The 13654-nt window shown below is 47.4% G+C and overlaps 1 protein-coding gene across 1 annotated transcript in view; it reads right to left on the reverse strand.

Annotated features, from left to right (window-relative positions):
- FAM107B (family with sequence similarity 107 member B) overlaps nucleotides 1-13654 on the reverse strand; it is a 137265-nt gene that overhangs the window by 89525 nt on the left and 34086 nt on the right. The window contains exon 2 of the mRNA XM_087767589.1: nucleotides 5826-5898. Coding sequence (XP_087623715.1) covers nucleotides 5826-5898 — 73 coding nt within the window. The remainder of the gene's footprint in view (nucleotides 1-5825; nucleotides 5899-13654) is intronic.

The following is a 13654-nucleotide window of genomic DNA, read 5'->3' on the forward strand; positions in this document are numbered from 1 at the left end:
CCCCCAACATCTGCTTGCTTATCAGCCACACCAAAGGGAAACTGCAAACCATCTGCTTTTTGAAAAGCGATACCCAATGCTCCTGCGTTGGCCGGTACGTCATGCCCTGCACCTCCTCCATGCCAGCCGCCGAGGGCAGGGGAAGGGACCCTGCAAAGGGACATCCCCAGCTCCTTGGCAGCGCTTGCATCTGGTGGAGCTGCCAAGGAAACCCCTGCCTCTGTCTGTTCACCTTCAGAAGAGCTATGATAAAGGCTCCTGCTCTCAGGATGGCCAGGTCAGGGGATAGCTCACCTGCAAATTACATGAGGGGATCTGCTTTCTGAGCCCTGATGTGTTATGTGGCATTTTTATTTTGGATCAAGTCACATGTGCCATGGGTTGTTATTTTAAATTACATTCAAGGTGTGTGATGTATATTTGCATCCTGCGCGGCAGGAAGGGATTTTTTTTTTTAAGTTCTTATTTTTATCTCAACGTAAACAAATAAGCCATATTTTGGAAGGGTATCTGTGATGCTGCCGATGCTTTGAGCAAAAAAATACTCAATTTTTGTTACTGGAGGGTAAGCCACGTTGAGGGAGTTCCTTGTAATAAAACCCACACACCCCCTGCACCCTTTTTCCCCCTTTATTTCCAGCATTCCCTGTGATTTTTCAGCTTTCCATTTGTACATGGCATTGCAAAGAGAAACACACATGGACCCTAAGATGTGGGTGCTACATAAAAGGGATGGAAACAGAATCCAGATCTTCCTGCCCACAGCCTCACACTTTTGTTGCAAAGTCACGACTGGCTCTGCTATCGGTCGCACCGTCCCCTTGCACACACAAAGAAAACTGCACACGTGCTTGGGGGAAGTGGAAGGGAGGTAAATCTGAAACGTGGGCTATTTTTTGGTTTGCAAGACCCAAATCCATCTCTGGTTGAACTCCGCTTGGCACCAGTGGGTTACTTCAGCAAAATATTTTTTAGACCCTTCTCCATTTGTCATTTTTTAACCTGCTGCTCCATTTCTGCTCAAGCAGCTTTTTTGCCAAGGATATAAACATCTTGGCCAGTTTAGGCTTTTCTCGTGTAAGCTGCTATCTTAAAAAAGGAAAAAGTTCCAGATGACAAAATATTTCATTCTCTGGTAGCTGAAGAAGGAAGTTGTGGCTTAATGGAGAAGTCCTGCGAGCAGCCGAAAGCCGTGAGCGGAGGACAGACCTGCTGAACCAGGAAAGCCGCGTCCGTTTTGCAGCTGAGCAACAATGCAGTTGCTTCAGCGCTGGTTAAAAATACCTGTGGCCTGATCCTGCTGCAATCGAAGGAAGTCTGGCCTGGGTTAAGGAAGGCCTTTAAAAAAAATCATTTTGCAATAGTGCAGATGTTTGCTTTAGTGTCACCGGCAGCATAGGCTGGCCTGAAAAGCAGCAGAAATGAACACACACCCATGTCTTACTGGGCAGCTCACCATCCAGTGCTGGCATTTCCATCTTCTTTATCACTATAAGTTGATTTAAGCATCTTCGTTCTCCGACCCTGGTGCAGAAGCTGATAAGCAGCACATCCATTTGGAGTCCTTAATATCCTAAATTACTGCAGCTATATCCACTTGCCGGTTACCTGCAAACTCTCTGATTTCTGCTCAGAAATGCGCTTTCTGCTTTGCTTGGATCACAGCCAGTTTGCTTGTGGTGTAGCGTGTAACCACACCATGGCAGCAAGAAGAGAGGAGCCACCCTGTGGATTTTCTTTAGCAAGAAGCCAGAACATTGTTTTTTCTTCATTTTCCTTGGTTTCCTACTTTGGCTTTGCTTTCAAAGTTTGTGGAGGAGGGATGGGTGGTTTTCGGCTGGTCTGTGGAGTTTACCTTTCCCTGGACGCTGCGTCCCTGTGGTATTGACGGCTGGAGCTTGTGAAGATGCAGTTGCAAAGCGGTGGTGAGGAGGCTGCCGAAACTTGCTCTTTGCATTGCATGGGGCTTAGGCCAAAGCCGTTCGCACAGATCCCTATGCCACAGATGTTTAGGATATGGTCCAGAGCTAAGGAGGGACCTGTCGCTGGAGAGCAAGAGAGGGAACAGTGTGACAGCCTGCTCAAGCCCAGCAAGTGAAGGTGGAGAAGGCCTCCTGCAGCAAGGTTAGAAGACACTAAGATGAGGAATTTGTGGCAGATCTTCCCCTCTTCTTGCTGCCCCAGGCAGCAAAAGACCCGGTCCCCTCCTCCCGGCTCTGCCTGGGGGTGCAAGGGACCCCAGCAGCTCCTTCCTCCACCCCTCCCTCCCTCCTTTCCAGTTTGCTGGGACCTGCGCTTCCACCAGGAGGGTCCACAGCATATATGGGTCCTGCCTGGAGGCAGAGTTAACCCCTTTTTGCCAATCACAGCAGTGGGAGATATTAATCTAGTCCTTACCTAGAGGTAAGTCTAAGGAAGTGCAAAGGGAGAAAACTCCCTCTGCCTTGGCATGGAGGGCCCAGAAAGCAGCTTCACAGCCACCCAGCACATCTACCAGCTTCACACCAGCATCATGTCCCACCTCGCAGTGTTCTGGGTGGGGAAAGGCTGATCTGTGCTGCAGAGTCATCTGCACAGATGCAGATGGCAACTGGACATCATAGTGGTTCCCCGAGCTTTGGTCCTTCCTCCTAGTTCCTCTTGGCATCTTGCTAGTCCTCAACTGGGTTTTGTTCAGATATTTATGAAAAACAACCCTTTTGCTGTTTTTTTTAAAGAGTAGTTTCTTCACAAACTTGCATTTTTTTTGGCACCGTCCTGTTTTTAAGCCAGGAAAATATGTGGTTTTTCATTTTAAAAAATGACGCATTCCTGTGAGCAATGCTAAAAAACAATAACCAAAATGATGTCTGAACTTTTCAGACTTTACATGGAAAATATTTGCTATTCTTCTGCTCAGAAAATTAAATAAGTCTTGCTCAGGTTCTCTCTTTAGTAGAATTCTGATAAATCACAATCCAGAGGGCAACTCTTCAGCTCAGTATTGATCTCTGGTTGACTCTTCATACACCAGTCCCAGAGCTGTGTGCTACTCAGAGCATCTCTGCTCACTAATTTGTCTGTTGGATCACAAATGCAAGAGCCAGGAGGTTCACTTTCATTTCTCTGCCACAAAAAATAAAAGCAACCTTGTGACTGATTCTAACTGACGAAGGGTAAAAGCTACATCAGTAAAAATGTCATTTCATTGCTGCTTCCTTACAACGCTGCCTCCAGGACATGGCACAGAGTTTGCACAGGTGTCGAGGCCAGGCAGATTCAGCGCTGACATGAGTGGGGAAGATGGGAGAGGTTTTTTTTATGTTTTTTTTTTCCCTACACTTTTTCCATGGGTGCATCAGCTCAAATGCCATCCCTCAGCAGCTTTGCCCTGCTGCATTGCCCCGACCAGCACAGGCAGCCCTGCTGCAGCAGCAGCTGAGTTGATGCTGCGATGTTTTCCCCTCTCCAGTCCCAGCATCCTAAATCGCAGCATCTGCGGCTGGTAACAACCGTTTATGCAAGGTCTTCTATTATCATAGACCGGGCTTCAGGTTAGAGCAAACATATGTTCCAGCACTGGATATTACTGAGCAATTAATTCACTTCCCCAGAAAATGTTAAACACTCTAAACAGATGCCCAGGCAGCCTTTTCAAGGGTCCTTTTCCAGCTCTGATCTCTCACTTGCCGTCTGGGTGGGCCTATGGTAAATGCTGGCCCCACCTCAATCTATAACTGCAGATTTGCTGAGAACGTTTTATTTTATTGCTCTGCTTATAGCAAACCAGGCAGGGAGGGGAAGGAGGAGGAGACCCTACACAGCTGAAATGTGTGCTGACCTCTCGTTTGCTTTGCGTTATCTGGAAAGCCACAAGGGTAAGATATAATACCTCCAGGTTCAACCTCACATGCAGAGCTCCCGTGGCATCGATGTGTGCTCAGCACTTGTAAAGATTATGGGAGTCCGTGATAATAAGCGTCTGTACAAGAAATATGGATGTTCAGAGCTGTACCCATCTGGGATCACATGTATCTAGGATCTTATCGCTGTCGCTGCTGGCAAGTGGAGGCCATGTCTCAGAGGATGAGGGTGTTTCGTTGAGACCTCTTTCCACCCAGCCAGCTGCTACCTCAAGCGTGACTAACAGCATTCATACGGTTTTAACAAATCACCCCAAATTTAAAACCAGTGTGGTCACAGGACCAGATTAACCACCCCCCTGAGTTTTGAGTCTACAGAGCAGATGCAGCAGCCAGACCTTACAAGTGACAGTAATATTGATGGTGGATGCTCTCTTAGAAGGCCTGAAGTCTTCTCTTCTTAGGGAATACCTGTTGTCCACTCCCCGCAACGCATGTCTGGGAGCAGGAGGTGCACGAGAGTCCCAAAAACAAGTCTGGGCAGGCAAGGGTAGGAGAAGGAGGAGCTTCCCAGCAAAACGGGCTCAGAATGGCAGGGAACAGACATTGCTGGATACCTTTTTAATAGATGTTTTGGGAACTGCCAATGATTTTAACAGCCAGCTCTACCAAACCAGAGTGAACAATCTTCAGTCTGGCTGTGATTCATATCCAAAACTTTATAGAGAGTTTTCATGGCCCATCGTTTCTTGTTAGCAAGAAGAGAATGAAGTTCTTTAAAGGGAGAGATGGACAAATTAATGAACTCATGAAGTTCAACAAGGTCAAGTGCAAGGTCCTGCACATGGGTCAGGGCAATCCTAAACATGGATACAGGCTGTGGGATGACTGGATTGAGAGCAGCCCTGTGGAGAAGGACTTGGGGGTATCAGTGGATGGAAAACTGAATATGAGCTGGCAATGGGCGCTAGCAGCCCAGAAAGCCAACCGTACCCTGGGCTGCATCCCCAGCAGCGTGGCCAGCAGGGCGAGGGAGGGGATTCTGCCCCTCTACTCTGCTCTGGTGAGACCCCACCTGGAGCCCTGCGTCCAGCTCTGGGGTCCTCAGCACGGGAAGGACATGGAGCTGTTGGAGCGGGGCCAGAGGAGGCCACAGAAATGATCAGAGGGATGGAGCACCTCTGCTGTGAGGAAAGGCTGAGAGAGCTGGGGTTGTTCAGCCTGGGGAAGAGAAGGGTCCGGGGAGACCTTATAGCAGCCTTCCAGTACTTAACGGGGGCTTATAAGAAAGATGGGGAGGGACTCTTTATCAGGGACTGTAGTGATAGGACAAAGGGTAATGGTTTTAAATTGAAAAAGGGTAGATTTAGACTAGATATTAGGAAGAAATTCTTCACTATGAGGGTGGTAAGGCACTGGAACAGGTTGCCCAGAGAAATTGTGGATGCCCCATCCCTGGCATTGTTCAAGGTTGAGTTGGATCGGGCTTTGAGCAACCTGACCTAGGGGAAGGTGTCCCTGCCCATGGCAGGGGGGTGGAACTAGGTGATGTTTAAGGTTCCTTCCAACCCAAACCTTTCTGTGATTCTATGATTCTAAATTCCTCTTTATTCCCACTGCAAGGACATGCCTCTGCAGTGTATGGGTTGCAGGAGAGAACAAATACTGCACGTACCCTTAGTCACTGTCTTTTGCAAGTGATGAGGTCAAAGACATTTTTAATTGCATTAGCTGCAAGTGCTTGTGCTGTTGTTATACAGGTACAGAACCAGTGTGTTAAAAAACTGAAATAAAATCCCAAGACAATAGACAGGCTATAATAGACATGCAACAAGTCCCAGCTCTGTTATGACAGATCTCTCTCTTTTTCATTTGGCATGATCTGAATGTCATCACATTATCGTCCCGGCTCAGGCCAATTTAGAAAAGACGGGTTTTAATTTGCACCACAGAGAGGATGCAAGCTCCGCACGTCACTTGTACCTGGTAAGGGCTCATTCTCCAAGACTGGCAAATCCAGCTCGTTCTGTGACTCCTCTTCTTCTTCATCTTCTTCCTTTTATATTGCATTTCCCAAGAGAGAGCAGAAAAAAAAAAAAGAAAATGCAAATCATTAAACTGCTTGTCAAAAGGAGAGAGACAGAAATTTTTGAATGGTACTAATACCAAACAGAAACATGAATTGCATCAAAAAACATCTTTCATCGAACAGTCTATGCTTAGCATGAAAGCAAGCCTCCTGACAGCCTTGTGTCAGACATCGCTTCCCCATAATGCCACTAATACAGATGGAGAATGTGAAGCTCAGAAGTCACGTGAAACTTCACAAAACCCAGCCAGCACTTGAATGGTATAACTGGCTGGAGATGAAAACCCAAGATTTAATCTTGACATTAAAACCCAATATTCCTTGTCGCATGCTCCAGCTGAAGACTTTAAGCTTCTCTGTCCATTCCAGAAGAGAAATAAAGTTTTACTAGAATTATTCAACTTTTCCTTATTAGACTACTAACTCCATTCATTTGAAAATCCCATTGATGCTAAATGCAGAACAAAGCAAAAGGCACAACTGTTTTTTTCTTCTGAGACTTCGCCCCTTGGGAAGTGAATGCCCTCAGCATTCAGAGGAAAAATCTGGTCAGGATAAACTTCTGATGCATCATCTCCCAAGGTTTAGGTAAGAGAAGCAACCCAGTATTTTCCATAAATAGGTTTATATAAGTAGTGGTGTAACCTGATGGCCTCTGATGCTGTCTGTGCAGTACATGTACGGCTGCATTCGATGGGATGGAAATAGCTTTGTTACTGCATTTTGCAGAATGAGGGGAAGGTGGGACTGGGAATGGAGGATCACCACAGGACTGTGGAGGTGACAATGCAAGTCCCTGGCTCCACGTCAGCCTTCTTACAAGTTTTGGGCAAGTTGGCCCAAGAGGGATCCCTTTCTCCTCAGTTTTATCTGCCTCAAGTTCTACTCTAGGTTTGCCCTGTAGGCTCTAGAGACAGGCACCTCCAGCTGGTGACCTGTCCCATCTGAGAGGGTCACCTAAGATAGGTGAGATGAGTCTGGAAACAGTTTAGGATGAACATCAGGGACTATCCTGGGACAGACACACAGCTGTCAGATGTCTTGAGCAAGATCAGATGGGCCCTGCTGTCTACTGTGACATAAATTAGTGCTGGGCACTGAACAGATGCTACATGGATGGAGCTTTGCAACGTTTTAAGACTGCGACCAGATACAGCGAAAATAAGTCTGCAATTACCGCAGTGAGGTGTAATTGAAGAAGAGCAGAAATCAACATTTTTCTCTCGGCACTTTTAAGTCTCTTGGAGTAATGCCCTGTCAGAAGCGTCCACGTGATTTAAATGGGGAAAAGGAGGGACATGTTTGAGAGATCTGGATGGAGGTTTGAGTGCGTGATGCAAGCATGTTTCATGGTGCCAGGCTGGAAGATGAACATTGTTCTGCAGAACTCAGAGCTGCTTTGGCAACACAGACTGTAACCCTTCCTTGGTGTAAATCTCTTTCTGGTATTTAAAATACCAAGTGCCTTTTTGGCTTTATTTTGCCTTATTACAGCCAACGGCAGAGACAGCTTGACCTTGTGCAGCAAGTACACAAGAAACCCAAAAAGATGTGATTTCACCTGACCTATCAAGATGGACAAAAATACCATCAGCAGAGCTTTCTCAACAGCAACAGCAAAAGAATATAGTGTGGATCACACATCATGTCCACATGTTTTGCTCACCACGGCATGGCCCAGTGGTCAGCCTGCAGGCCAGGTTTCACCTCCTCCTGCTTACACACTTCCATCTCTCCGTGCCTCAGTTTTCCACCCACAAGCAAAAAAACCCAGCCTTCTGCAGGCTTTATACCGTGAATATTCGGGATATTCAGCAGCGAGCTGGCCATGGACATGAGTGTGAGTGATGCAGCCTGGAGGACTCGGCGCTGGCAACGATGAGATGCCACCCAACTGCTGGCAAGCGAGGGAGGAACTGCTGGTGCATAAAGCAGGCAGGAGATCACATTTGTCTTTCAGAGTAGTATTTCCAGATTAAATATAAGAGGGAAGCTCAGAGAGGTCAGAGGCTGAGATTGACTTTCAAAACGATGCCTTTGATATCCAAAGAGGGAGAACAGGCTTATTAAAAATGCAGTGTGCATTGCAAATCTGTCACACACCCAAGCCACCACGTGGAGCAGGAGGACGGGTGAGGCGGTTATGGAGAACCTGCTGACAACAACAGCCTCTCAAGGGATGGGTCAGTGAATAGTTTGCTGCTATTTGGCATTGTTTTGACAGAAACTACATGAAGCAACTGTGGGGGGGGCAAGGAGCAAACCTACACGTCCGCTTGGACGTTTGTTTATAAGCTTGCAGTGGGGAAATATGACCATGAATGAGAATTAAGCCCTGCATTTGCTTCGGAAAAGCAGTTTAGTGAGGCAGAACAGGGAGGGGAGAGAAGCAAGGGGGGGAATCATGGGGGTGGAGGTGAGGAGATGTGACATAGGGGAAGAGCTGGTGATGCCGCTGGAACACACTGGGTGAAGGCTCCACCAGCTTCTGCTGTCTCCCTGGCTTTCCACTGCTGTGTCTGCTCTGGAGCCCACTGGGTTTCACCTGCTGTACCATTTCTTGGCCACAGTGGCTTTATTGGGCGAAAGCTGATGGCGTCCAGCGCAAGGGCAAGTGACAGACAGGGAGCCACACTATCTGCAGGCGAAGGTCTTGCGTGCCGCCCACCATTTCGCTCACCCTCATCTTTCATCCCCTGAGCAGCTGCCTGATAGCTGCCTCGCCTTCTTGTTGACAACACCATTAACTCGCTGCAATTTGAACCTTTCCCAAAGAAAGATCCTCAATGGAAAATTCTTTGTGTTTGGCGAAAATGAAAAAAAAAACAACAGTATTCATCAGACATTGAAGGCGGTGGCAGAGGCTCTAGAAATGTTGCCAAGATGCCTCATGGGTGTTTCGTTTGGGTTTGAGCTTATAGATGAGTGGGTTATGCTGTAAGTGCTCTGTTCTCATCTCATAAATGACTGTCTCTAAAACCATCTCCTTTTTTCAGGAAGTGGAAATTTCAAGTAGTGAAGCATCCAGGGAGATAGAGGCCAGATATCCTGGAATCAGGACACAGATCAGGATGCAGTGAGGATCTGAGATAAGGGAATTCTATTCCTTGAGCCTTCACTGTAGCTTACTAAGATTTTTGGTAAGGGAGGCATTTATCATAGTTGCAAGATATAACATCCAAGTTGCAAGTAGATGCAACATCAAGACATCCAAACAAATGCGGCTTACCACTAAATAGGGCCACCACCTTCTCCTGGCAAAGTTTAATCAGACTTAAATATCTCAGACTGATGGAGCGTTTCCTTTTTATGATGGAACTGAAGAACATTTCGATTTTATATACTTATAACAGGATTCGAAAAGGTTCAGAGAAGGGCAATAGGATGGATACAAAGGATGGGTGGCTTCATGCAGGGCAGCAACACAACTACACAGGAGAGAAGCCAGTCAGGGGTTCCTGAACACGCAGAAACCGCCTCCAGCTCAGACCGTCCCCAAGCCGACTGCAGCCTGTGTGGATGCATCATCTGCACCTGCCTGTTCACACTGTAAGGAAGTAGAGATTTCAACTTACACTGCACCAAAGAAATAATATCTGCTCAGAGACATATGCAGTGTCCAGCAACAAAGTGTTTAAAACAAAGCAGTAACCAGTATTATTTACCATTCCTGTTATATATCCATTAAAATTAACATTTTGTACCTGCCATGCGCTAGCCCTGATGCTGCACCAGACACAAGCCTCTGCAAATACACTAGTTGGTTGCACCAGGCCGTCCCAGGGAAAGAAAATCCTCTCTCTAGGTTGTGTCTAGGATCATTAAGAGCATGCCATCATGGTAGCTCGCAGCAAAAATTTAATTGCAAGAAATATGTGCATATATATATATATATATATAAAGATAGTTGGAGGTGCAGCTTTAACGACATCTAAGAGAATGAGTCATTCCTGGTAAATCTGCTTACATGCAAGCACACTTCTATGCATTTGAAACCAAAAAGCTATTGTGAAATCTTTTTAGGACTCGGCAGCCCGGTCTTGCGTGACTTTCTCCGTGCACCTGCTGGGATCACAGGGCAGAGTGACCCAGTCCCAGCGTGCTGTGCTGCTCAGATGGGAAAACCTTTTCCCCTCCTTATCTTCTATGGCTCCTTCACATGTCATTTGTCTTCCAGCATCAGTGGGATCACGGTGCTGGTTTGAGTTAAGAGCAATGCAGGACTTATTAGTCAGGAGCTGCTGGGCGGATCTGAGGGGAGATTGTCACTTTTCTGATTTTTTCAGAATAAATGCATTTTCATGTCTATCAGAAAAGCAGCTGCCTCAGACAGTAAAGGGAACCTAGGAGAGAAGCTACATGGAATAGCATACTCCCTGTCCAGTAAGTGCTGTGAATGTCTTCTCAATGCCAGCTACAGGTCTGGTCCAAGGACCCTTTGGAAAGAGAGGACGATGCTCATGACCCTGGTGCTTATGCTGAGTAAAGGTTTAGCCTGGCTGGGCTCCCAGATAAACTTTTCCAGCAGAGCAAAGACTCTGGAGGCTGCAAGCACTAAGCCCTGTGTCTCGCCTCGCAGAGAGGGTCATGCATCCCACCCAAAACTGGGGTCACACGCCCGACCCAAATGGACTGGGAAACGAAGGGGGGCAAACAGTACACGAGCGCTCCTCCCTGTTTGGAGAGGGCTGATAAGGAAGGGATGGCGTGGTTAATGACATGCCAAGGGGATGAAATAATGTCTTGAATGAAAGCACAGTGATAGGCAAGAGCCATATTTATGGGTGTACAGGGCAAGTAACATTTCATACATATTTCAGCACTTCCAAGATAAAAAGAAAAGGTTTTCTTATGGGCCTTCTGGGATAGATAAGAGGATTTATAATAGCTACATTTCTGGTCCATAATCCTTAGAAATGCATGTATTTGCTTCACATGCCAACTATGACATAGAGATGAGCTACATGATTAGCTTATTCCATTGTGTAATTTGGGCTGTAATAACTACAGCTGATCTTTATGTGTTTCTCCTCAGCCCAGCCAAGCGTGCAGCTGTACCACCCTGTGGAGAAGTCATCATATGGCTGAGAGCAGACCGTGGTTCTGGCAGCAGGGTGCACATCTCTCACGCCAGGGCTTGGCTGTTTAGCTCTCTCCCTCTCCCTCTCCTTCTCCCCCCTCCCCTCTCCCCTCTCCCTTCTCCCTTCTCCCTTCTCCCTTCTCCCTTCTCCCTTCTCCCTTCTCCTCCAGTAAGCCACCTCTGGTTTCCCACCACCACAACTGGTTTAAATTCAGTGGCACCCTTCTCATGTGAGAGGTATTTGGGGATCTATCCAACAGGCACTCATCATCTCCATCCTTCTCCTGCAGCACAGCTGCAACTCGTTGCAAATTTGGGCAGAGGTTTGACACACAGGGAGAGCCCTGGGGAGCAGAGCCCTCTGCCCCCCATGAGCTGACCCCACAGAGAGACAGAGGCTGGAAGTGCTCTGCTTGGGGAAGAAGCATCTTCAGCTGCCTCTTATAACCATGGGTTAAATCCAAACCTGAGGTTGAGGGAGACCTTCTAGTGACAGACCCAGGATAATGCCTGGACAGAGGGCTTCCTTTGCTTTGGCTATCAACGGTTTATTTGAGCCTGAGACATGAGCTAGGTGCTCCCTTCCCTGTGCATTAGCATGAGCGTATTGTATTGGTATGCAGCATGGAGCTATAAGAGGCTATAGGGTAAATATTCCTTCCCTCACCTTTCCTGCTTCAGACCTGCTGGAGCCCGTGCGCTGGTACCTGTGCACACAGCAGGAGAGCTGCAAGGTTGCGCACTGAAATGTGTAGATGGACGTGCTCTGTTTTTTCAGAAGCAAAACAAAATCTTGCCTTAGCACCTCTGGGAAAAGCAGCCTGGGAAAATGTCTGCCTGACAAGACTGAAGCCTCTGAAACAGCAGCTGGGGGTCAGCTCAGCAGTATTGGCAAAGCCGGCCTTGAAGACTTCAGCCAAGCAATGCTGGGGAAAATGGGCATCTCATCCTGAGCTGCACACACCGTGAAGGGGTTGATGGGCTCTGTAGATTTACAGGACTGGGCAATAAAGAAATGAAAGCGATGATGTCCCTGTGCACCATATTTCTAAGATGACCCTTAGGGTCATCCTGTCTTAGGTCTTTCTGTTTCTACCTGCCAAGAAGGATGTGTTAAAAAAGTGTTCTGGAAACAAGACTTGGGGTATAAAACTTACTCTGTTTAGTTCAGCCCAATTAAAAGATGGAGAGGAGATTGGTCAGAGAGAAAAATGCCTGGGAAAAATATGGCTTGCACAGGGTTCACTGCGTGGGGAGCACTGGAGACATTTATTTCCCTTTCCAATTCATTCCTTTGCTCCATTGGTGTTGTTCCTTGGCCCTGTGGGATGTGGTAACAGCATCCAGTCTTCCCTCCATGGGATCAGAGCTGTGTCCCTCTCCCCAGATCAGATTTGAGGGTGTTTCACTGTCATGGACAAAGACCCGATAATATCCAGAGGCTGGCAGCTGGGGCAGGATAAATTCAGCGTTGCAGTCACACCTCATGTGTGGCCCTTGGTGGCCCCTGGACATCTCCCTAGCACACAGGACTCCATTTTGTATGCCAGGACATGCGTGTCCAGTGGGTTCCTGAGTTGTCCAACCCTAGAAGGGACACCCAGGTCACACATGTTGAAAAGGGAGCCCAAAGATGTGGTAAGTGGTAGATGAGTCACCATCCATGAAGCTCGAACTAAGGATCACTAAACTTTCCTAATTCACCTCTCCAAGTCCAGGTCAAGGAGAAGCAAACAGATGATATGAGGACTATGGCTCTGTCTGGACTTCCAGCTTCTATCACCATGTCTTTCTGAGGTGCTACTGCTGCTCAGAGACAGGCCACAGCATTTTCCCCTTCGCAAAAAAGTCCACCTTCAGGTCTCTCTGACACAGATTGTGTCTCTTTGGTCCCTGACACAGAGCAAAAACCACCAAGTCTCCAGGGATAAAAGTAAAGCTTGGAGAAAGCTGTGGGATCCTGAAAAAGCCCTTGATAAAGGGATGCACAGGAAGGCTGGAGGATGGGTGTTCACGTACGTGCTGTCTGCCATATCTTTTAACTGCCCACCAGGCTAGCAACGAGCACTTGATTTGACAGATGGTTTTCTTTAGCCTAGACAAGCCACGGGGGACATCACACCCACCCACACTTCCCAGCTTCCGCTCCCAGGCTCTCCTAAATCCCAGCAAAGAACCCCACTGCCCTTTCACACAAATGCCTGCAGATTAGTAGCTGCCCTCAAAATGTCTGCATCCTCTTCTGAGAACTGCCAAAATTACTCCTCCTGAGGAAAAAGGACTCTCTGGCTTGTCCTGGCCAAAGCCCTGATGCCTGACACGGACACAAGCTCCAAGTGTCCCCTTCATGGACACTCTCCTCGGAGTGGCAGGAAGGTGCCACTCTGAAGGTCACTTTGGATCCCATGTTAAACAGGTAAACATGTTTACAACACTGAGCTCCAAATAATTTAGAATAATCTGTGAATTGCTCATGCAAACTTGAATTTGCCCACAAGGACTATGTGACAGGTGACAAAAGCCAAACCAGTCTCCCTAATCCAGGACCCAATAGGTGAGGCACAGCATCAGCCATTTACATTGGCTCCACACTGTTCTCCACAAAGAATGGGAAAGGATGAAGAGATGGGTAGGAAACCTCGC

The sequence above is a fragment of the Nipponia nippon genome, unplaced genomic scaffold, assembly GCF_047370975.1.
Source record: "Nipponia nippon isolate SJK-2023a ecotype South Korea unplaced genomic scaffold, ASM4737097v1 scaffold_3, whole genome shotgun sequence".
NCBI lineage: Eukaryota > Metazoa > Chordata > Aves > Pelecaniformes > Threskiornithidae > Nipponia > Nipponia nippon.